We start from the raw sequence: 24,062 nt of genomic DNA, 5'->3' as shown, positions 1-24,062 counted from the left end.
AATCTCTACATATTAATTGTAGAGTGTCTGTTTCTCCTTACAGTTCTATTAGTTTTTGCTTCGTGCATTTTTGAAGTAGTAGTTAGGTAAACAAGCACTCTAGCTTTCTTTTGATTAGTGTTAGTGTGGTATATCTTTTTCCATCCTATCACTTTTAATCTTTGTCCTTTATGAGTTTCTTGTTTACAGCATATAGTTGGATATTGTTTTTTATCCAATCTGACAATTTCTGCCTTTTCATTGGTATATTTAGGATACTTATATTTAAATTCCTTTAAGAAGATAATTGACTGCTTACACAAAAAATAAAAATAAAGTGTGGAGCTTATAATAAATGCAGAAGGAAAATGTGAGGTCACAATAGCACACAGATGAGGAAGAAATGTAAGTATACTATTATAAGGTTCTTATACTATATACTTATTGTATACGACAAGTGGTATATCATTTGCTATAACCCTGTAATCCTGTTACATCAATATTATTATAATCCTGTAACACCTGTAAAATCAATATCATAACAGGAATTTTAAAATGTATTTACCCAATAATTATCTTACATTTGAAATATTAATGTATACACTTAAAACATCAAAATGCAATCCTGGTAGTTAAGCAGGAAGACTTTTCTAACTTTTAAATTCTTCTGGTTGGACTAATACCCAAATTAACATGAGACAGATTAACAGGAGAAAGTGACCAAATTTATTATGCATGTACATATGGGCATCCCATAAGAATATGAGATCCCAAGACTTATCAGGCAGTTAAGGCTTACAAGTCATCTTGAACTAAGGAGAGAGGAGGTGGGGTGTGGCTTGGACTTCAGAGGGCAGGAAAGCAATTTACCAAAATAGGGAAAAGCAAATGCTTGGTAAATAACTGTTTGCTGGGCCATCTTTAACTGTGCGGCACAGACTTGAATCCAAAGGGCCTTGCTCGGTTCCTTCTGGCTTATCAGACTTAGTTCATATTAAACTACAGTTAATTGTGATGGTATCTCCCTTCCTGGTGCAGGTCGTCCAGCTAAATGTTTTTAGGCAGTTGGGAGAAAGTCAAGGTTCTTTTGAGTCCTTTATTTCTTAAAAATAACCAGATTAAAGTAACCAATATCCCAAAAGGCCTATTTTAGAATGGCAAACGCTGCTCCCCTTCACCAGCATCAATAAAACTTTCAAAATCAAAATAAAAGAAAGAAGTTTAGATTCAATATGACTGTCAGCTGAACAGGAAAGCAGTCTTTCAGTATCATAGCATTGCTTTTCTAAACAAACAACTGTACGAGACAAAATGTCAAAGATATTTTATTCAAAATTCTCCTTCTAGGAGAAAATATATGTAGCAATGTTTACACATGCCTTAATAACTTATTTCACTGTACAACTTGCATTCTAAATAACAATACAATAAACCAGCAAAAAAACCAGAAAACCAGTCAGCACTTCAATAATTTATCATGTAAAAAACAGTGAGTACAGGGTACAACAAGGTGGTATGTGTACATTTTTCATGACAGCATCAGTCATCTAGTTCTGTGCATAAAGTGTTTCTTATGAGTGATGTGAAAGGCCATTAGGACTTTTCAAAACAGAACATGCTTTTGGTTAAATTTGGGCAAAGGCAGAGGGGCTCTATTACTGTTATCCCTTTCTTATAAATATTTTTCCCTTTTGTGTTACTTCCACAGCTTTAAATAATTTTTTATGCTTGCATATTCTACTACTATGTCAACACTGTTCTAGCACAGAATTACGTTAATCAGTTATTTTGTAGCCAGCAAAATGGTCCAACACATTAAGAAAAAAAAAGAAATAGACCACTCAGTTCTGCCAAAGTAGCACCTAGTTAAACAGCATGTCAGTGAGTGTCTCCTGCTACTCCTCAGATGATGCGGGCAAAGACACACGGCAACAACTTAAAAAATATGTGCAGAAATATAAGACAAGGTACTAACCTCTATTCCTGAAAAAAGTTATTAGTATATTCTCTATTGCATTTCATAGTCTCGGAATTACAATGATTGCCATCAGGGTGAGACTATACAAGAAGAAAACAAGATGACAATGACTGACCAGTGAAATCCAAACTTCTTCCAAGTAATTATAGTCTCCGAGGAAAAAAAGGGCACAGAAGTACACATTTCCACTTGGCTCAAAAATAATGAACATTCATTTAAAAAGTTGGCAACAACTACTAAAACATAAAATCCAGTTTCCTATATTTTCTTTGACAGAGCTTAGCAACAAAACAAAACCACCCTGATTGTGTTCATTTCTATACACACTGACTCTGAATGACTACATCTACAAAGTAGGATCTAATAATTAACTTTAGTTAAACATCTGCTTGAACAATATTTTCTTTCTCAAGCTTACTCTAGCTTCAAGTTAACTTCCTGTCTATGGAACTGAAATGATTCAGAAGCTCCAGTTTTCAGCTGACTGCAACAGTATTAGTAATTCCATGTACCGAGAATCACCAAAAAGTGCAAAGTCAACTAGTACTTTATCTCTGGAAGCTAACTCGGATTTCACTTTGATACATGTAAACCATGAATCCTAAATTTCAAAAAATAGTAGTTGTGGTCAAGTTTATATTCTATTATCATATCTTTTTTAAAGATAGCAATAATATTTATAATTGTAAACATAAGTCTGTATCCCAAGAGAGCACAACTAGGAAAAGATCCATCCACTGCTAACGATGCACCTGACATCCCTTCGCAGACTTCTTGTGACAACTGTAGTATAACTAAGTCTGACTGCCACTGCCAAGTAGGACTTTGAAGTATGACCCCAGGGACTGATGTGTCCCATACCAAGTGAGCTACTTTAGCAGCAATTATGATTGTGATGAAATATATTTAGTAAGTTACACATTTAAAAAGTCATTAGAACGTCTCGTTCTTGTACACTAGTATAGAAAGATCTTCCAAAGATAAAGGAGTGCAGGCCTGGTTTAATTTTCTCAGCTAGAGCCATTATTATGTTAAGATCGCCCTCTGCTGTTAAATCAAGGTCTATCTTCAGGTTCCGAAGAGATTTAAAGGGCTTTTTCCCCTTCTGCCTACAAATAATAAAAAACAAATATATGTAATATAGAAAATGTTCAAAAGGAACAAATTTTAAAAATGCACAAAGGTTTTCTTCCATATAATTTTACTTACGTATCATCTTCTATATATTTTACTAGCGTCAAAGCTTTTCTGTGAAGGACGAGCAGAAACTGTGCAAGGAAAGTACTCCTGAGAGATAAACCAGGCTTCAAATGAAAGACCTACAGGAAAATGAATGCTTTAATAAATATTTTGCTCTCATTCTACTTACACAGCATGTTCCTATCACAGTGTTAACAGAGCCTGGCAGATAATGTACATTAGAGCAGTTCCCGCAATCTTTTCCATAGATGTCTCCTATCAGGCAGGAGTATGACAGAAGTACTGAGTCTGGAAGCAGTCTGACAGTTCTATTTCATATTTAAGAGTAGTATTTTTCATTCTACCTCAGGATACATTCATATTTATTTTTATTATTAAAAGTAGTAATTGGCCCTGGCCATTGTGGGTCAGTTGGTTGGAGCATCATCCTGTGCACCAAAAGGTGGCAGGTTTTATTCCCAGTCAGGGTGCATGCTAGAGGCAACCAACCAATATTTCTCTCTCACATTGATGTTTCTCTGTCTCTCTCTCTCCCTTTTCTCTCTAAAATCATTAAAAAAAATCATACTTATAAGTTACTTCCAATTATGTTACTTGACTTTTTCTGCCCACATCTTCAAATAAAGTTGAAGCTCCCAGAAGTTGAGCCCCACTTAAATTATGATTTTAAGATATTCATATCCTAGGACTCTTGCTGGGGGGAGGGAAGGGGCATGGGGGGGGGGTGTGCAGCTATAGCAGTAGAAGGATCTCATTTCAGCTTGAGAAATATGGAATCACATGACTACATATTATCTTTGAACTTTGGAATATGTCAGACTACAGACCTGATCAAAAATTTCTACTAAACCTAAGGACCTCATTATTTCAAAGCTGCATCTATGACAAAGTTTTCTAACCTGATCCTCAGAATGATACTATGACAAAGTTCTAGTATATTAATAAATAAGTTCCATATAATTATAATTTTCTTCAAATGTATAATTAAGCAGATTTTTTTTTTCAAAAGAAGGAGACAATAAAAATGCTATCATTGAAATAGAGGTACAGGGTTTAAAGACATTTTTGACGCAATTAAGGTAAATAAAAAACATTTGTGCACCCTCTCCCTTCACCCCCACAAAAGAAAATACTTTGAGTTATAGGTTAGTGCTCAGAATGAAAACATTTATTATTTGAATGGGGGGATGATGCATCTTTAATTGTTAATATTCAGACTACTACTCATTAACAACTCAAAAGAAAAATCATGTAGACACTTTCAAAAAGACCAGAGACACTACAAAAAGATAATGACTCAATTCTAAGATGTTATATACAGAGTACAGGCATTGTAGAACGCATGGAATAAAAAACAAAAACATGTCATATCATTCACTCCAACGACCTCAGGTTTAACATTTACCTGATCCAGGAAGGCTTTTACTAGTGTGTCTCTGTGTAGGACATCTTGAAAAATATTCCTGTGAAGAAAATAGTCCAAATGTTGAAATGGCTGCACAATGCTACTTTCCATAATCCTACACCAGCCAATAAATTAAATTCGTAGAAATGGGATAGTATATATAAACATTTTTTAAATAAAAATTAGACACATATATTTTAAAACATACACTATATATTTATTTTAACTCAAGGAGACATTTGTATATTACTGGAGTTTGTCAGGCCACTATGTAATTATTTTTCTTTTAAAGATAAGCAATCCCAAGAATGATATGTAATATCTATCAACCTATTTTAATACACTCACCTTTTAAAAAATGTTGAGAGCCTTAGGCAATTAGTAAATACAGTTACCAATTCCTGCCATCTCAAAAATAAAACAGTAATAAAAGCAGACACACAACACTACCAACAACACCCAAAACAAAACAGAAGGATAATGTTATGTACTAATAGCTTCTAATATACATTTTAGGATGAAGAAAGGCAAAAGGATGGATGCTAACAATCAGTGGAGTGGGATTAAGAGACACAGCTAGATGACTATCGGCAACATCACAACCACTGGGTTTGCATCATGAGCCCATCATCTGGCAAGTAACATGAACCAGCTAAAGTTCTAGGAAAGCATCATCTGCCTTGTCAACAATGATCAGACAAGAAGTTAAGATGTAATGCCACCTGAGAGAGTGTGCATCTCACACACCACCCAGGACAGAGCAGGTACTTAAAAAAGACTGCTCTCTTCCCAGGTCTGAACCCCTTCAATCTTTTCTCTTCTTCCTTCCCTCTCCTTGCCTTCTACTTCCCGAGAGAGTTTACTGAGATGCTAGGTTATACTCAAGTCAAAAGGGTAATGTAACATTTAATAAGGTAAGCAATTTGAACTGAAAATAGTAATGATCATCATATAATGACAGGAGTGGCAGGAAAGAGGTGTGTGTGCAGAAATAAATAGGAAAGTACCTAAAATTTCCTAGTTTTAAGAGAAGAGTATACCAAACAACAGAAGAAAACCCAAAGGGGGGGGGGGGAGGAGAAGCAGCATAATTAAAAGGTATCCAATTAGTGGCCAATGTGGACCCTGACAGCACTCCTTCTCTGGCTTTGGAGAGAGAATAAGGCTATTTAAAGTCCGCTGTTCTTAATATGCCTGTTTCACTGAATGAGTATCTTGTTCATAATGAATTAGATAAAGCAAAGTGTTAAAAAGTATCCCTAGCTGGTTTGGCTCAGTGGATAGAGCGTCAGCCTGTGGACTGAACAATTCCAGTCAAGGGCACATGCAGATTGTGGCCTCGATCCCCAGTAGGGGGCTTGCAGGAGGTAGCTGATCAATGATTCTCTCTCATCATTGATGTTTCTATCTCTCTCTCCCTCTCTAAAACAAATAAAAAAGTATATATAAAAATATATATATTTCCAGTGACTGATTTTTCATTTTTTATTGGCAATGACTGAAATTATATCTAAACATTAAAATTAAAAAATAGGTGATATTGTTTTAAATAAATTAAAAGTAAAATATGTCTAATAGAAAATTTAACAATTCACAATCTAGTGGCTGAAAATATTATTTGGACAGTTTTATGTTTAGAAGATTTACATAGAACTGGAAAAAATTTTTTAAATTTATAACATTATTTTGTTATATCAGCAAAACAATAGCTGGCTGATCATAGTTTGTCAAATTTGTGAAGCAAGCATAACTGACTAAAATGAATAAGAAATGTTAAAGTATACACATAGCCTCTCTAAAAAAATATTAGATGGTTGTAAACTGATTCTAAAGTTCACCAAATTCCCCAAAAGAGCTATGAAGCAACCAAGCAAAAAAAGAAAAAAAATACTGAATACTTTGGGAAAGAAGAAAATGCTTGAAGGAACAAATGAATTCTGAGAACTTTACATGTGTACCAAAATTACCAATAGTATACGTGAAAGCTTAGTGCCTGGAATTTCAATTTTGAACAATTCATGTTCTAACCAATTTCCCTAAAGCTTTCTAAGGAACCAACAGGAACACTGGAGAGCTGGGAAAGACGGGTCCTAATGAAGTCATCTCTCTGCACCTGGTACACACAAGGCTGAGATCCCGTGTTCCTCTTCTGGTGGACATGGTGTTCCCTTTCTGGTGGACATGGTGTTCCTTTTCTGTTTTTGGTCAGCACATTCTGTGACTGCTGGTGCTCCACATGTCTATTGCCTCAGCTCAAATTTTTTCTTAGAAAAACAGGACAGGCTGATCACTCCAATTTTACTGCCCCCCTATATACTCAAGCCTGTATGATTCTAGTCAACAATTGTTGAGCACATTCTATGTGCCAGGCACTTTAATTAAAGAGAATCATAATGTATCCCAGTATGCTACACATCTTTTCCTGATTTCAGAAGTAAATAGGAAAGTACCTACAATTTCAGTGTTTTCTTAGGGTTTTATAATTCAGATTTATCATCACCATTTTTTCCAATTGGGTTAACACTGAATATTTTATTATCATTACTTTTTATCTTTTAAAAATACTAGTCAGACTTTATGGTAAGGAACGAATACTACAATATAAAATTCAAAGTAAAAGAATGCTCTATTAATATTATTGACAGTTTTGTTGTATTTTATATTCATATATCAAGAAAGAAAAGACTTAGAATTACTTCTTTGCTTTAGTTAATAAGTTTTTTAGTGACTCCTATACATCAGACTATAAGCCATATTAGAGTGGGGCTGTCTGGCCACTATTAACCTTAGTATCTAGTACTGTGCCTAGGGCTCAATAGATATTTGTTAAATATTTAAATACTTATTTTTAAAAACTAATCTATCTTATGAGAAACATGATTATAGTAAGAAAAATAAACATTTAAGAAAAAATGCTTGATTAACCAAATATTTCTTCAAGCATAACTCACAGTAACCTTTCTTTCCTTTTAAACACAGACTCATCTGTTTTGCTCTTACTCACAAAAGATACAATTTCATAATATTGCTTAACAACAATATCAAAGGACAACATGACTTACAAATCGGGAGTGAAGCTTTCGTCGGTGTAGATGACCGTGTCCTGAGCCATGTCCTCTTCTGAAGTGGCTCTCCAGAAGGCCGTCAGCTCTGATCGCATGTACCTGCGCTGATTGTAGATGTGCTCGTGACAGGGCGGCATCTGCTTGACGGTGTTGACATCCACGTCTATGTGAGTGCTGGGGTAGGGAGCATACATGACTTGCCGGAAGGGTAGCACAAAGCTTCCAGTGGAATCCTGTCACAATGAAAGGAAAAGTCACTGTCTTATTTGCCAAATGATATAAAGATTTATTTAAAAAAACAACAACAAAACACCCTGGTTTCGATTTAGCAAGTCCATCTCTAGAAATTTATACTCATATATTACTCATGATTGTGTACAAAGTTTTAGCGATAGAAATAACCTAAAAATCCAAAAAGAGAAGTGATTAAATTAAGCTGCAGAAGTTTATGTGTTGATATTGAAAGATGTTCACAATATATTGTGGAAAAAAAACAGGTTAGAATATGCAAAGTATAATCCGATTTTTTTTTGGGGGGGTGAGGGGAGATGTGAAAAAAATACATACAGAAGAAAGCAAGACCAGAAGATACATGTCAAATATTAACAATGGTTATTTTCCCGATTGTGAGATTACAAGTGACCATTTCTTCTTGACTATTCACATGCTCTTTTAATTTCTAATAATATATGTATTTTTATAATAAGTAAAGAATGCACTTCTTTCTAGGTATAGTTGGTTGGGCTGCCATGGAATAAGGACATACTGTGTAAAAGGCACCGTGCTATGTACTTGAAGAGAACAGAAAATAAAGGCTGTTTCCATTTTTTTTTTTACTCCTATCATGCTGTGATAATCATCTTTATATGTAAATCTTCTGCACATATAATTGTTTCTTTAGGAAGAATTTCCTGAGGTAGAAACAGTAGGTCAGTCTTTAAACATTTGTAAGGCTCTTGATATATGTCAAACCATTTTCTAAAAGACTACACAATTTATAATTGCATGGAAAAGTCTTAACAAATATATTTTCATCATGATATAGTTTGAAGCTTTCCTAAACGGATCTACTATAAAACCCTTTTAGGGATAAAATTATGTAATTAAATGAGAGGTTACTGAGGATAAAAAGTACTAAATACCTTATGTCTTTGATAGAGAAGAAGTTCTAATTTTCAGATTTGTACAATTCAAATCAGAAACGAGTTTCCCGCCCTAACTGGTTTGGCTCTGTGGATAGAGTGTCAGCCTGCAGACTCAAGGGTCCCAGGTTCGATTCTGGTCAAGGGCATGTACCTTGGTTGCAGGCACATACTCAGTAGGGAGTGTGCAGGAGGCAGCTGATCGATGTTTCTCTCTCATCGATGTTTCTAACTCTCTATCCCTCTCCCCTTCCTCTCTGTAAAAAATTAATAAAATATATTTTAAAAAAAAGAAAAGAAAAGAAAGAAATGAGTTTCCCTTAAATAGTTTCTGTATTTAAGTACTATTATTTTGAGCTCATAGCATGCACATTATTGAAAATGCAAAAGCAGAATATCATTTTTATTTGTAACAATTTTTTACTATTTTTCGTTCATTTTGTTATATCTACACCTTCAAGAAAGCATCGACTATGAGAGAATCACATAAGCATTAGGAATCTATATCTTCATGTGTTTGATTATGATAAAAACATCAACAATAGAGTCCATAAAGTAACTGTCCTCCCTATAATTACTCAAAATAATGGCTAATTAATATTTATCTGTCTTTCCCCTTCAAAAGCATAAACAAATAAAAGAAAAATGAAAGTAATCTTTTTTAATACACACACAGGAATTGACAAAATCTTATATACTTTTTCAAGTTAGAGAGCAGCTTTAAATTTTGTTTTCAATAAATGAATATGGTACATAAACAAAATGGTAACACAAAAATTCAAATTTGTTCAGTAAAAAAAAGTAAATGTTCCCATTTTAGACATCAACCTGATTCAAGCACATATTAAAAAAAAAAAAAAAATTAAAAACCCTAAGGCCAAACAGGCAGCTACAGGAAACCAGAGAGAAAGAAATATAAAGATATTCTGTGATGTTTCACTGATACCAACCATAAATCAGTATGACATAGACTCTATGCTCAGTCTATGTAAAGGAAGTCAGCCCTCTGGCATAAAAACATGAGATACATTAAATACATTCAAAAGACACTTATGATGAGTCTCAAAAACTGGTTTCACTTGTGACCAGTGTAGACTCTACCTTTAGCAGGCCTTGGACAAAGAGTCCTGACTCATATTTAAATGATGATTCTGCTTCACATAATCTGGAGCATTTTCTCTCTGCTGGAGTCAGAAAAAGGCATAATGTTTTTACTATCTGTAAAAGAAAAGAATTTAGCATTAAAATATAATGTAAAAAAACAGCACTGGTTTGCTTATGAAAGAAATTGCAATTGAAATTTCAATTGTTTTTGCCAATAAAATATATCCTGAGAAAGAAATATTCCTTAGTCACACAGGATAGTCCATGGATAATAACAATTGTTGCTAAAAATAGGGATTCTGTGGTCAAGTAAGTTTGGGAAATGCTGGTAAATTTACAGTACACCTCAAAGCCTGTAACATTTGAATACGCATTGTGCTCTCCAGGTGGCTGATATAATACGCAGACTTTCTCCATAGAACCCTTCTTTTTGCTTAGGGTGTCACAGTTATTTGGTCAGATTACATTGCCTTATACTATTGGATCATTTTGTCTGTAACCTAACCTTTAAATTACAATCTATGATATGTTAGCAGTATTAAAAAGTGAGATTATTTGCTGGATTATAAAATAAATTACCTTATTTACTTTCTCTGCACTGCTACCTACTACAACGGAACAGCCACAGGTTTGCAGGTGTGAGCTAATGGCACTGTAAATCGAAGAAAAGAGATTAAAAAAAATTGGCTGTAAAACAATTTCACAAAGCAAAAGAAAAGAAGGAAAGCTATTCAAAACATTTAGAATAGCTTTCCATGCGAAGCACCAAAGCTATAAATATAATGCCATCTTCATTTCTACATGCTTTTCAGAGATTCTCTCATTTGAACCTTAAAACAACCCATTTAGTAAAATATTACCATTTTATAGTGGAAGGAACTGGGAGGTATAGAGAGAGGTTAAGTGACTTACTTAAAGTCAAAGGGGATTAAAATTAATGCTATGAATGGCTAACACTGAATAGAATCAGGACTAATGCACTTCTGATTCAAGTCATTTAAGGCCTCTAGGTTAGACTCACCCTCGCCTCTACCATTCCAACATACATCTAAAGGAAAAGACTGTTAGGCATAAAAGCACTCCTCATTTTTCACTCCTCATTTTTAAAAACAAAATTTCATGCCCTGGCCACTGTGGCCCAGGTGGTTGAGCGTGGTCCTGCGCACCATGAGGTCACTGGTTCCATTCCTGGTCAGGACACGTGCCCAGATGCGGGCTCAATCCCCAGGTGGGGGGGATGCAAGAGGCAGCCGATTGATGTTTCTCTCCCTCTTCCTTCCTTTCTCTCTGTCTCAAATCAATAAAAACATATTTTAAAAAAATAAATAAAACTTCATGATAAACTGCAATTGTAGAGAAACACTAAAGCAGATGAGACGATACATGAAGAGAAAGCACTGGATTAGGGACTAACATGCAGGCACTCAATAAATACCGGCTGTTATTATTATCATTTTCCTTAGAAGAAATATAAATAGCAAATGTTAGCTATTAGCTATTATTGTGTGCCATGCACTATTTTAAATGCTTAATGTAATTAACACTTAGAACAATCCCATGAAGTATTACTATTATTACTACTCTCATTTTGCAGATGAGGGCATGGAGGCACACACAGTTCAGGTGGCTTGCCCAGGGTTATACAGCAGTAACTTGGAAAATCTGATTTTAGAGCCCACACTTTTAAGTACTAAAATCCATTGTAAGATGGAAAGGATGAATACATATATAAATAATTTTCTTTTCTAGGCCCAAATAACTCAAGTACATCCACAATGCAATTTATATTGAAAAAGTTATTAGTTTCAGCTTTAATGAGAAGTAAAACAAGAAACCAGAACCAAAAAAGGGACTAAGATTTCTTGTTTGGGCATTATCGAAACTCAGCTCCTTTAGATATTAAAAAAAAGAGTAACATCAAATATATCACAGATATGTAATAAATGAAAAGATAACACAAAGCTAAGTAATAGTTCACATATGCAATGTTGTCCCTAGAATAACATGGGTAGTCATTCTGTTGTTTACTTTCCTCAATATCCTGTCATAGGTAAGCATAAGGTCTGTATCTGCTTCATCCAGCTTTTATGGAAATAAGCAAAAGTCTTACTTGAGAAGAAAGCCTTCATGACAACTATCACCAATGTCATCATCGTTGAGAACTGTTTCAGCAATCTAAAAGTCACACACAAAAAAATGTGGTATAACAATGTTGAAAACCACTTTTAATATACAAGTTTTTTGAAGTCTAGGTTCAATATAACACATTGCCCTCATTTCTAAACATCAAGAATCCCCATAAAACAATCTCTGTGCACTACCATAAACTTTCAGAAGAACAAATGTGAAAGCTGGTCAGGCAGGTTAAGCAACAATTGTTACAAGAACAATCCCCTCTTCTGAGCTGTCAGGATCAGGAGACAAATCCTAATGACAAAAATATTAGAAAGCTTGCCGGGACCGGTTTGGCTCAGTGGATAGAGCGTCGGCCTGAGGACTGAAAGGTCCCAGGTTCGATTCCGGTCAAGGGCATGTACCTTGGTTGCGGGCACATCCCCAGTGGGGGGTGTGCAGGAGACAGCTGATCGATGTTTCTCTCTCATCGATGTTTCTAATTCTCTATCTCTCTCCTTTCCTCTCTGTAAAAAATCAATAAAATATATTAAAAAATATATATATATATATATCAGAAAGCTACAAAAATTGTTTCCTAAAAATTCTCTATACCTGCATAGTATGTGACTCTAAATGTCCTCAACAAATGATTAAGGAAACTACATTGGTGAATATGGGTAAACTTCCATTTACACACTGTTTTGTTACCAAAAGTACTGCATTATAGTGATTGCTTCTATAAGGTCTGAAATTTTCCCACATCTAGGAACTACACAAGAGGACAAATAAATAAATTTAATGTTATCATAATTATAATAACAAAATGAGAATACTACTAATATACTTAACAGTAATGTAACTGGAAAAAAAATGGATAAAAGATATCATTGTTTCTATTTAATAAAATAAGAACTTACATCTATTTCTTCAGGAACACTGTGTGATTTCATAGATGAAAGCAGTTCCATTACAGGAATTACTTCTCCAGTAAGCATTGGAATAATACTCTGACCCTGCACAAAAAAGTAAATGAGGTGAAGAAAAATCACACAATGTAAGATAAGCTGGAAAATAAAAAATTAAATACTGAAAGCAAAGATAGAAATATTTGCTAACTTGTTCAAACACAGCTCCAAACAAGTCTACAACTCCAAAACATATCTAAAGGATTGACATGCTATTTAAAACTCATTTCCATTATTCTGGAAATAATTTTCTTACAATAGAATCATTGGTTTATCATTTACTATTAAATGCAATAATTAAATCATCACCCCAAATTCAGAAAGGATCTCCTTTTGAAATGTGAGATATATCTTGTTAATTAAATGTGATCAGTGTGTTTTATATTTTAAAATAAAGCGAAGCATAAGACTTTAGAATCCTCAGCAATGAACTTGTAGTAAAGCCTGAATCTCTACTTTCATAATAAGCTTTAATCTACCCAAATACAAATCAAAAACATCACACATATATTTTAATAATCAATAAAACACAAGTTTCCTTTAGAGTTTTTTCAAGATAATACTTCTACTTCTTTTATATGTCAAAAATGTAATTTTGAAATCTGTAGTCTCTAGAGTGGAAATATAGAATACCACAAATGTAAAGCTTCTGAAAATCAAGTGATCCTCATTTATGCACTATCACTACCACTCTCCCAAAATTTCTGACCATCCTCAATATATAAACTTTGAGATATAGATGATTCTTCACATGCATCTTCAAATTAGAACCTCTGTCATCCCTACACTCATTTTTTGAGTGACCTAACCCAGTGTTCAGAGCCCCCTGATCATGTAAGTTGCTTGAGAATTTAAATGTGATGGTTGCTAGACTTAGTGTGGTGATCACATAGTAAGGCATATGTCAACATTTAAAATAAAAATTTTTTTTTAAATAACATCTAAAAATTTAAAAAGCCACAAAAACAATTATATAAATAAATGTAATGCTGTCTCTGGAAATTTTATCCTATGCCAGAAGCTCCCTTGCATCATAGGAGGTTTTATTATTAAAAAAAAAAAAAATTCAAGCTGTAGTAACCTCTACAACATAACCACTCTGCTCTTTAAAGTAATTTGTAAATGTTTGTTTACAATTACAATCAATAACACTACAAATCAACAAGAATAATGACTGAAGGTGCTGTTACTTTTGCGTCCTTGTACAGTGATTTTATCAGAGGACAACTCTGAGCATCCAGAACTCGCACCGACTGAAAGTTGTTTCACACTTACATGTCATCCCCAAATAGTCTTTACTGTTCAAAATAAAGTCATTGAAAACACATTATGTGAGATTTGCAAAGCCACAATGATCAGGCAACTCCTTTTCAGAAAGGATAATTGGGGGAAAACACCTTCCCTTAGGTTTAGGCATATATAGTAGTTCATATACAGTATCTGACATTCATCACCACAAGCAAATGGATGTCTGTATTGAAGCTTAACAAAAAAATCTTACTAGGCTGAACACAGAGAGGCTCTAAAAGAAAATCCCTCAGTTTCCTTTCCTCCTCCAACTTCTCTAACTTAAAATTCTGAGCAAGAGAATGTTTTCCCCTCTAAGAACCTGTTTGTCCCAGTATACTTTCCTCATGACAACAGAAGGGGTAGGACAATGTCTTCAAGAGCCCTTAAAAGCGAGACAGCATTCATTAACAGTGGTAACTTTCACTAAGTAAAAGCAGAATGTTACTGGATCCTAAATTTCCTTATCTTTTTTTTTTTTAATATATTTTATTGATTTTTTACAGAGAGGAAGGGAGAGAGATAGAGAGTTAGAAACATCGATGAGAGAGAAACATCGATCAGCTGCCTCCTGCACATCTCTCACTGGGGATGTGCCTGCAACCCAGGCATGTGCCCTTGACCGGAATCGAACCCGGGACCCTTCAGTCCGCAGGCCGACGCTCTATCCACTGAGCCAACCCGGTTTCGGCAAATTTCCTTATCTTGAGGTAATTCTAAATACTCCATAACTAGAAGTTGGCAAAAGTCACCCTGCTTGTTGATCAGCAAGCATGGGCTGGGGTTCTCTGGACAAAGAGAAACAATTTCTTGTAAGTCTCAAACCATTCCCCAGAATAGTTATTCTGGTCTGGAAAGTTATTTACAAAAGCATTTCCGTACTTAATGCCCCTGTATTTCCACAAATTTTTAGAAGTTTTTGTTTAGCCTGACCGGTGTGGCTCAATGTTTGAGCATTGACCTATGAACCAGGAGGTCACTGTTCGATTCCCTGTCAGGGCACATACCTGGGATGTGGGCTCGATCCCCAGTAGGGGGCGTGCAGGAGGCAGCCAATCCATGACCCTCTCTCATCACTGATGTTTCTATCTCTCCCTCCCTCTCCCTTCCTCTCTGAAATCAATAAAAATATATTAAAAAGAAAAAGAAAATTTTTGTTTAAAGTAGTATTCTATCTTGGGCATGCTGAAGACAACCAGAGAAAAGAAAATCAGCCATGATGTTTGTACTGGAGTTTCAAAGGAACAAAGAGGGTGGTTGGGGCAACAGCAGTAAAAGCAAAGAGCCCTTTCTCCACTGGAGAGTCCCCTTCAGAAGGACTGCTCGGCCCTGTGCTGAAATCACCAGTACTTCATTTCCACAGGGAGCCCTATCTTTGCAATCATGCTTTCCAAACTCTGGTGCCTGCTCCCTAAGGGAATTCAAAGCCATGGGATAAACATTTACATTTTCCTAGAGACTTGGTATTACAAGAAGCCTGGTCGTATAAAGGTGAGGAATATCACCGGCAAATTATAATATGAAAACAGACAGACATTTCATAGAATAAAATGTAATGCATGAATTCTAACGATACCATTTCAAAGATATATTATGCTTAGAGCTGTGCCTACATCTACAGATACCTTATAGGAGAACTCACTTTCCTTCTGTTACAACTACTACTGTGGAAATGTATGAGAAACATGACTTTAAAGAAAATCTCAAACATAATTTTTAATTTTGACTATAAGCAAGTTATTCAAAATTTACTCTGTGGATACGGAAAACAGGTAACAAAATATTACTCTGGCCGAAACCGGTTTGGCTCAGTGGATAGAGTGTCAGCCTGCGGACTGAGAGGTCCCGGGTTCGATTCCGGTCAGGGGCATGTACCTGGGTTGCGGGCACATCCCCGGTGGGGAATGTGCAAGAGGCAGCTGATCAATGTTTCTCTCTCATCGATGTTTCTAACTCTCTCTATCTCTCTCCCTTCCTCTCTGTGAAAAATCAATAAAATATATTAAAAAAAAAAATTACTCTTTAGATGCAATTACTATTGGGCTTTCATTTAATTATTCAGGTCTAAGGTATGCAAGTTTTTATCAGGTTTATTCCACACATCTCCATAAAGGCTCTGTTCACTTTCGGGCTCACTCTGTCAAACTAATAGGGCCTCAAGACCTTAACACAAGTAGCCTTTAGCTTTATACAGACACACCGTGTGACTGGCAGTGTTTGACAGTGTGCAATCTCCACCTTACCTGATCTTCCATTCTCTCTGTGCCTTCTAGCACTATCTTCTGGACAATCTCTTGCCTTTCCTGAGCAAGGGGAAATTCATTAAGGTAATTAAAAACAAAAAACATCTGATGCTTATTTTTTACAATACAGTTAAGTAGCAGACATGTTCTTGTGTAATTTAGTTCATGGGAAAAATACTTTCACTTTAGGACAGAAAAAGGGGAGGGAGGAAATTAACCAAACATATAACCACCTTTTTTTTTTTTTTTTTTTTCAGTTAAAAACAGATCATTTAACAGAAAACAGTCAATGTAACATCTGCATAGTTTCACAAAGATAATGACTTTCAAATGAACTAAGATCAAGTTGAACCTGGAGAATATAGAGCTTCCTGATTTTAAATGATTTTCATATACATGTTAAAAATAATGAGGCAAGCCTGCAAACATGGTAAGAAACTATTCCTTTAAAAGATACTATTTTTCCTTACTATCTAGTAAAAGCCTCATAAAATTAATAATTATTTAATGGATTTCCATGTTAGTATCAAACTGCAAAGTAGAAAGGAGAAATAAATTTGTTCTTCAGATCTGCCAAAAGTACATGGAAATATAAGTATCACCATACGGTATATTAAACAAAAGGATTTAGGAAATTACAATAATTTCCTCTAGCCCAATCTGCAAGAGGAATGAAATGAATAGGACTATCATTTATGTTATGAAAATGAAATGACAGGAATCTCCTAGAAACCATTTTGTCCAACCTCCAATTTTACAAATATAGAAACTTGGCAAAGAAGTTAAAGGGAGCAAAGGCTTCATGGCCAACTGCTTATGAAACAATTGTTTTGAAATGCTTGCACCCACACACACTAAGTAGTAAGTGAAACACACAGGCATGTAATTCCCACCCACCCCCAAAAAATAGCTTTGAGGGTCAATGGATCTGAAACTTAATGTTCTCTACTTTCCTAAGCTTTAGCTTTTTATTTGTAACATGGAGCTATCATCTCCTACCTTCCCTGGTCATTATGAGTAGGACAGACATCAGACTAGATCTGTATCTAATACGGTAGCTGCAAATAATAGCTACTGTTTGAAGTTAACTGCATATAATTTCTAAAAATTAGATATAAATGTGTCAGAAGATTGTAGGGCACGGCTATAGGGCAAAGCCACAAACAAATCCCAGCTTAGAGGGAACAGCCCTCTTAGCATAATTAGGCTTGACCTTATGACGCTCCCTAGATCCTTCCTAGGTAGCTAGTGGGCTGTGGGAGGTGCAGCAAGTGCTGCCAAAACAAGTGAAACTCACAAGAACATTGTAACTATGGTGACCACTACCTTGTTTACCTCTGGCTATAAAATGAAGGCTCAGCTTGCCTCTGGGTCTCTCTCTCTGTGGTCTCAGCCAGACACAGGAAGATCCACCCATCCAGCTTATTCTCTTTGTCTGTCTTTTCTTCATCCTTCACCGCCCTCACTCAGGCTTGCGAACCCTTGGCTGAGCTGGCTCGGCAGAGAAGATAAACTTTCAATGGTCAAGTTAACATGACTAATAAGCTCAGAACCACTCACCTTATGCATCCATATCCTTCCTTTCCGGATAATGTGTGTTAGTCTATCGACACACACTCTGTGAAGCGGGAGGTAGAAGCTAAGTTCTGTCTGTGGAAGTATAATTGATAGTCCGTATGTGCTCCTATCGCCATTCCAGTTTCCATCGAAGATTAATGAAACAATGATTACTCCCTTTTCAGACAAGACAAAAAACTTTACATCTATAGCCCCACTCTCTGCATTGCGGAGGATTTCTCCATTTAGGGTGTGGTTGGCAAGAAAAGTTATTTCTCCATCACTGAGAAGTACCTGTTCTGTCTTTGGAGCCCAAATATGTCTCACTCTAGGACCAAGAATATTGTCCCAGTAAGCAAAGGTAGCAGCTAATAAAGGTGATTCGCCACTTAAAGCAATCTCTGTCTTGGCAACAGCTGGAGATGGTGGAGGACAGAGAGTCGACATCACTACATCCCAACTGTCACATTATCCGAGTGCTCCAAGGATATCTAAACAAGGGCACACAAAGCAATGATTAGGCTCAGCAATTTTAAAGTCATCCGTCAAAAATCCAAATAATTTCAGCATATGCGGTTTTCTCCCCTTCAGTCAAAAAAGTTTTCGAAGCATGTCTCCAACCAGGATAGAGGCATTCAATTAGCATGGCAGGTGCACAGTGAATGTTTGCTGATGTAATTTTACAATGCATAGTGACTTGTCACTTATATTCAGAAATATGCTTAGAAATCCAAAGTGACAAGGAACTAAAAATGGCCTCTGAACATTCAGATGAAATATTATGAACTAAAGCTCATAGAATAGACCCTCCCTGTTCCCAAATATCCAGTCTATGTGCAATCCTATATAACACAAGGGTAATATGCAAATCGATCGAATGGCAGAATGACCGGTTGCTATGATGCACACTGACCACCAGGGGGCAGATGCTCAATGCAGGAGCTGCCCCCTGGTGGTCAGTGTGCTCCCACAGCGGGAGCACCACTCAGCCAGAAGCCCAGTTCAGCTCACGGCTGGCAAGAGCAGAGGCGGTGGTGGGAGCCTCTCCTGCCTTGGTGGCAGTGCTAAGGATGTCCGACTGCCTGGTTAGGCCCGCTCCCCGCCATCAGTTGGACACCCCCGGGGGCTCCTGGACTGCGAGAGGGCACAGGGCTGAGGGGCCCCCCACCCCCACCCAAGTGCATGTGCACTGGGCTTCTAGTTCTAATATAATGGAATATTTGGTTCCTAAACCATATCAACTAAAGAGGACTAAATGAGGAAGGGGAGAGTTCAGTTAGAAACACTAACACTTATTGTAGGCTGAACTGTCTCTCCACCCCAAAATCTGTTCAAGTCCTAACCACCAGTATCTGCAAATGTGACCTTATTTGGAAATAGATGTAAAGTAATCAAGTTAAAATGGGGTCATACTAGATTAGGGAGAGTCCTAATCCAGTGTCTGGGGTCCTTAAAAGGAGAGAAAGATTTGGAGAAATAGACATAGAGGGAAAAGGGCCTTGTAAAGATGGAGGCAGAAATTAGAGTGATGCAGCTACAAGCCAAGGGATGTCAGCAATTGCTGATAGCCAGAGAAGCTAAGAGGAGGGAAGGAAGGATTCTGCCCTCAAGCCTTCCAAGGACCTTGTACTTGCTGACACCTTATTTTGGACTTTGTTTCCAGAACGGTGAGAGAATAATTTTTTGTTTTGTTTGTTTTAATCACCTAGTTTGTGGTACTTTGTTATGGCAATCCTAGGAAACTAGTAAAACACCTGACAATAGAAATACCTTAAAAGCTGCTAAAAGGGCAAAGAAAAAAGAAAAAAAAAAGAAAAAGACCAAAAGAATTGCAAAAATTCAGCAGTGTGGACTGGTAACAGAAAGTAAGCAAATGGGTCCTGTTATTCTCAATGAACTCTTTGGGTATCAGGGTACTAAAGCCCATTATGGGTTTTAAAATGAAGATAAAACATTTAATATGCTATTCAAGAAAGCAGTGTAGCATTTTATCACCACAGAGAGTTCTATGCAAATTGCTGAATTAAAAAGCTTCAGTTATTTAGATAACAACATGACTGGACGAGCCCTGTTCAAGCCTTTCAATCTACTGAGAAAACAGACACGGAGAGAAGAATGAAGTGACCAAGTTCACAGAGCCAGGCTAGAATCCAGGTCTCCTGTCTATCTCAACCTACTCAAATATATCACTCTGAGGGTGTACACTCTACATGATGTTAGTGTAAAAGGAATCATCTATCTATCTATCTATATAAAAGCCTAATATGCAAAGCGTCGCCCCCCCCCCCCGCCCCCGGGAGTTCGATTGCTTGCTATGACGTGCACTGACCACTTTGGGTGGCACAAAACAATGGAAGGCCCCGGCCAGCAGCCAGCAGCCTCTAGGGACCCTACCCATGCATGGATTTCATGCATTGGGCCTCCAGTTTTGCTTAATATTAAAATTTGATATTTGTATTCAAAGACAGAATATCTTAAAAATGACAATTTCATTTAAGCAAGTCTAAACTGTAGATTCCACTCATCAGAATTGCAAAGCACAGCAGTTGTGAGCTGAAATGTGATATCCCTATCTTTGCCTATATGATTGCTTTGGGAGAACACATTTGATCTATAACTAAATTCATGTCAAAGTAAACCATTTTAGTTAAAGGATTTATCTATACCTTGTCAAGAGAGTTCAGAAACTGATGAAAAGCAGTGACTTCTATTTTTAGAGCACTAAATGCACACTTTTATCATGATGTCAAAAATAGGTACATACAGCTTGGCAAACACTATGTGCAGAAATGGTTTAACACCAAGACAGTTCTTGTGTGTGCATCTTTTACTTCAGAAATTCATTTATGGAATGCTTACTTTTGAATGCGTTATATCACAATGTAAGTGGATCTAAGCTGTATAGCACGTTTAAAATAGTCACTGTTTTGGACTCAACTTCAGCAGTCAGTTTACAATGACAGAATACAGCAATGTAATTTGAATTGAAACTGTAATGTTGCTATTGGCATCATTAACAACAGCAAACTGGAGGCCAAGGAAATGAATTAAGTAAACACATTAAATAGTATTGTAATATATTTTTCTTCTACTCTTTTTTTTTTCTGGATAAAAATGATGGATAATCATAAAGGCAAGATTGCAACTTAAGCATTTCATCACTCCATTGAAAATAAAAGCGTTTGAGCCCTAAGGCAAAATCTGATTGGATTATGGCAAAACTTTTTAACTGACAGTGAAAATTAAACTATGATAGACCACTAATTACATTCAGTCTCACTGCTAGTATCATTAGAAAGGAAATAAAGGACAAGGATCATATTTAGTTTTAAATCCTGCCAAAAGAAATAACTTGAGAAATGAAATGTCACAGAGAAGTCTAACTGAAAGCTATAAAAATTTTACTAACACTTGAAAGTCATCATTTTGATGAGGAAAATCCATATATACAAATGTGGCCGAAAAAAATATCAGTTCAAAACCAGAAGTCTTACTTTTTTTTTTTTTTTTTTAAAATCTATGTATCTATTTACACATAGTGTTTGGCTTCCCCAGAGGCTTATCAAACCTTATTAGCCTAAAGAGTCTTCTGAGGGAAGGCCAGGGTCCAAAACGGGTGGCGCCGTGGCTTGCCACTCCTGTAAACAGCAGGTTCAGAAGGATCCCACATGTTTTCTGAAAGTAACACATGCGGACTGTGTGAACTGTTGTTTGCTGACACTGCTCGCAGAGGGGTAGGTCTGAAGCTTCGCTTTTCCCTAAACCTTTACCAAGTATCGGTCACCTCTTTCCTGACTGGTATTCAGAAAGGGGGGCGCTCCCCTCAGCTGTCAATCCGATTCAACCATCATTGGGACGCAGGCGGCGTGCAGCCATGCTTTCCGCTTCTCTTCTCCCGCCGTGAGGGAAACAGGGTCCCAAGTCAGCGCTCCTTCGGCATCAGAAGCCGCCAGACGGACTTGAACTTTTCCGACAGCGAACTGCTTGCAACACCACAGTGTGCAACCCTTTCTAACTTTTCATTAGGCAAGACCCACAGGGATGATCAGGACATCACCATCAGGCCATCTCGCTCAGCTTCACGTTTCTCAGCTAATGGGCTAACCTGCCCTCCTCCGCTGGACTTTTTCAATTGAGCCCAAGGGCAGGCTTGACAGACTGGGGAGTTTTTATAGGTTTTCTACCTCTTTCTCTGAAAGGAAAAGTTTAGACTGCTAAGGGAGCCACATAAAGGGTTGTTGTTGTTTTTTTTAAAATCAACTTTATACGGGGGGGAAAAAAAAATATTTAGCCCCTATGCAATTGTTTCCTGGAGCAGGTGAGTGCTAGCTCACGGCACGGTCTGTAATGGGATCGATAATTCTTCTCATTTTTCATCATCAAAAGGCAAATCCAGCTCCTGTCCTTTCCGAAAGAGTGGCAGGGTTTGGCTGAGGTGCTGGCGACAGTACCTTCGTCACATACACCATCATATCATCATATGTCAAGTATTCTGACTGCAGATTATTAGTCGCCCATATGCTATATACTTGCTTCTGAAATGTTCCCATTATGTTAAGTTTTCCAAAGTCTGAGAAAGACCCTATCTAGCAGTATGCCCCAGTGCCTTCTGCACAAATTAAAAGTAACGTCAGAAGCAGTGTGTCCCCTTGTTTTGCATCACAGGTGAAGGATGGTAACACCTTTAATTGGGATTTATCCACAACCAGGCTGTGGCTTTGCTATCGACTGACAACCGCTGCTCTGAATCTCCTGGGCAAGAGCCTGGCCTCCCTCGGTGCCTCCGAGCACAGACGCCCGGAAGGGCTCGCGGGGGCCCCCAGACCTGCAATCAGTGCGCTTCTTTCTGAAACTGATACCATCATCAAGTGATGCCCACGTCGCAATGCTTCCCTTATCGGCGCAACCGCGGACGGTGGAGCAAGCGGGCCACGGCCCACGGAATGGAGCGTAACGCAACCTCCGGCTGCTGCCCAGGTGTTCGGGCCGGTGGACGTGCGGTGTGTCCACTCCGCCCTCCCGCCGTCCCACCCGCGTCGCCTCCTCGCTGCCCCCAACCGGCTCCGGAGCAGCCGTGCCGCCCGCCGTCGGCCTTCCCCGGGCCAGGCCTCCCGGGCCCCAGGCTCGGGTCCGTGGAGCCCGCGAGGCAGCGGGTCCCACGGGTCTGACGCCGGGTCCCGAGGAGGAGCCGGCTCGGGGGCCGCGGGAGGGAAAGCGGCGGGGAGGCTCGATCCCCATCCCCTGCTCTCGGCGCCGCCGCCGCCGCTGCCGGGAAGCCGGGGGCCCGGATGCAGACAACTCCACTGGTCTCCGGGCAGGGAAACCCGACGCCCGGGTTAGGGCACGGAAGAGAGGGGAAAAGAGAGGAAAGGCCAACGCTGGGGACAGCCCCCGCCTCCGCCCCGCGAGGTCCCGTCCCCCGACCCCAGACAGACGGCGCTCCGCGGGCTTCTCACTCACCCACTCGCCACCGCCTGCGCCTCCGCCACCGCGGCGGGCGCTGGGACCGCAACCGCAGCCCCGCCCCGCCCGCCCTGGCCCCGCCTCCGAGCCCGGCCTCGCCCCGCCCCTGGCCCCGCCCCCCAAGCCCGGCCGCACGCGCGGCTCTGCCAGGAATCGCTGAGCTGCGTCCCCGCCTTGAGTTCTTCTGGTTAAATTTGATCGAATCTTTCCTCGTTCACCCTCAGCAAATGCTGGGAAAGCGAGGGGAGGAGGGAGAGGCCGGGAAAAGCAAAACACGCCCTTCTGAAACTCACGCCTGCTCTCTGTAGGCCCCGCCCCCGACGGGAGGGCCGCGCAGCAGGGACACCTGACGCCCCAGGCGCCATCTTTAATGCGGGCGGACAAGTTTCCGCGTGAAGCGCCTCCCTGTCCTCGTGGGACACCGTAGGCCGGTAACGAGGCCTGCGGCCGGGGAGGAGCACTTGCGCGGCTCCGTAGGTGGCGGCGCGCTCTGCAGGAATGGGGCCTCAGGTGTCAGCCGGGGAAGCCCGCGGAGCTGGTGCTGTGAATTGGTGTGTGC

The 24,062-nt window shown here is 38.5% G+C and overlaps 1 protein-coding gene across 1 annotated transcript; it reads right to left on the bottom strand.

Moving 5' to 3' along the window:
• Window positions 1–1,291: 1,291 nt before the first annotated feature.
• On the bottom strand, window positions 1,292–23,567 carry C9orf72 (C9orf72-SMCR8 complex subunit). Its single transcript, XM_081104247.1, has 11 exons — window positions 23,501–23,567; window positions 18,044–18,531; window positions 16,484–16,543; window positions 12,906–13,001; window positions 11,984–12,048; window positions 10,453–10,525; window positions 9,871–9,987; window positions 7,625–7,860; window positions 4,563–4,620; window positions 3,167–3,276; window positions 1,292–3,066 (listed from the first exon to the last, which is right to left on the bottom strand). The coding sequence occupies exons 2-11, from the start codon at window positions 18,485–18,487 to the stop codon at window positions 2,880–2,882; spliced, it is 1,446 nt and encodes a 481-aa protein (XP_080960373.1). The 5' UTR covers window positions 18,488–18,531; window positions 23,501–23,567; the 3' UTR covers window positions 1,292–2,879.
• Between the last annotated feature and the right edge of the window lie 495 nt (window positions 23,568–24,062).

Source organism: Myotis nattereri (genome assembly GCF_964212035.1).
Source record: "Myotis nattereri genome assembly, chromosome: 12".
In the NCBI taxonomy this organism is placed as follows: domain Eukaryota; kingdom Metazoa; phylum Chordata; class Mammalia; order Chiroptera; family Vespertilionidae; genus Myotis; species Myotis nattereri.
This window is presented reverse-complemented; position numbering and strand designations above follow the sequence as displayed.

What these genes read in the sequence shown, in the direction of transcription:
- C9orf72 (XM_081104247.1), bottom strand. Translation starts at nt 18,487, where the DNA reads ATGTCGACTCTCTGTCCTCCACCATCTCCAGCTGTTGCCAAGACAGAG. An exon ending in GTGTTCCTGAAGAAATAGAT is followed by an intron (nt 12,049 to 12,905) that starts GTAAGTTCTTAT and finishes TGTGACTTTTAG; the next exon opens with ATTGCTGAAACAGTTCTCAA. An exon ending in TAAAAGCCTTCCTGGATCAG is followed by an intron (nt 3,277 to 4,562) that starts GTAAATGTTAAA and finishes ATTTTCCTGTAG; the next exon opens with GTCTTTCATTTGAAGCCTGG.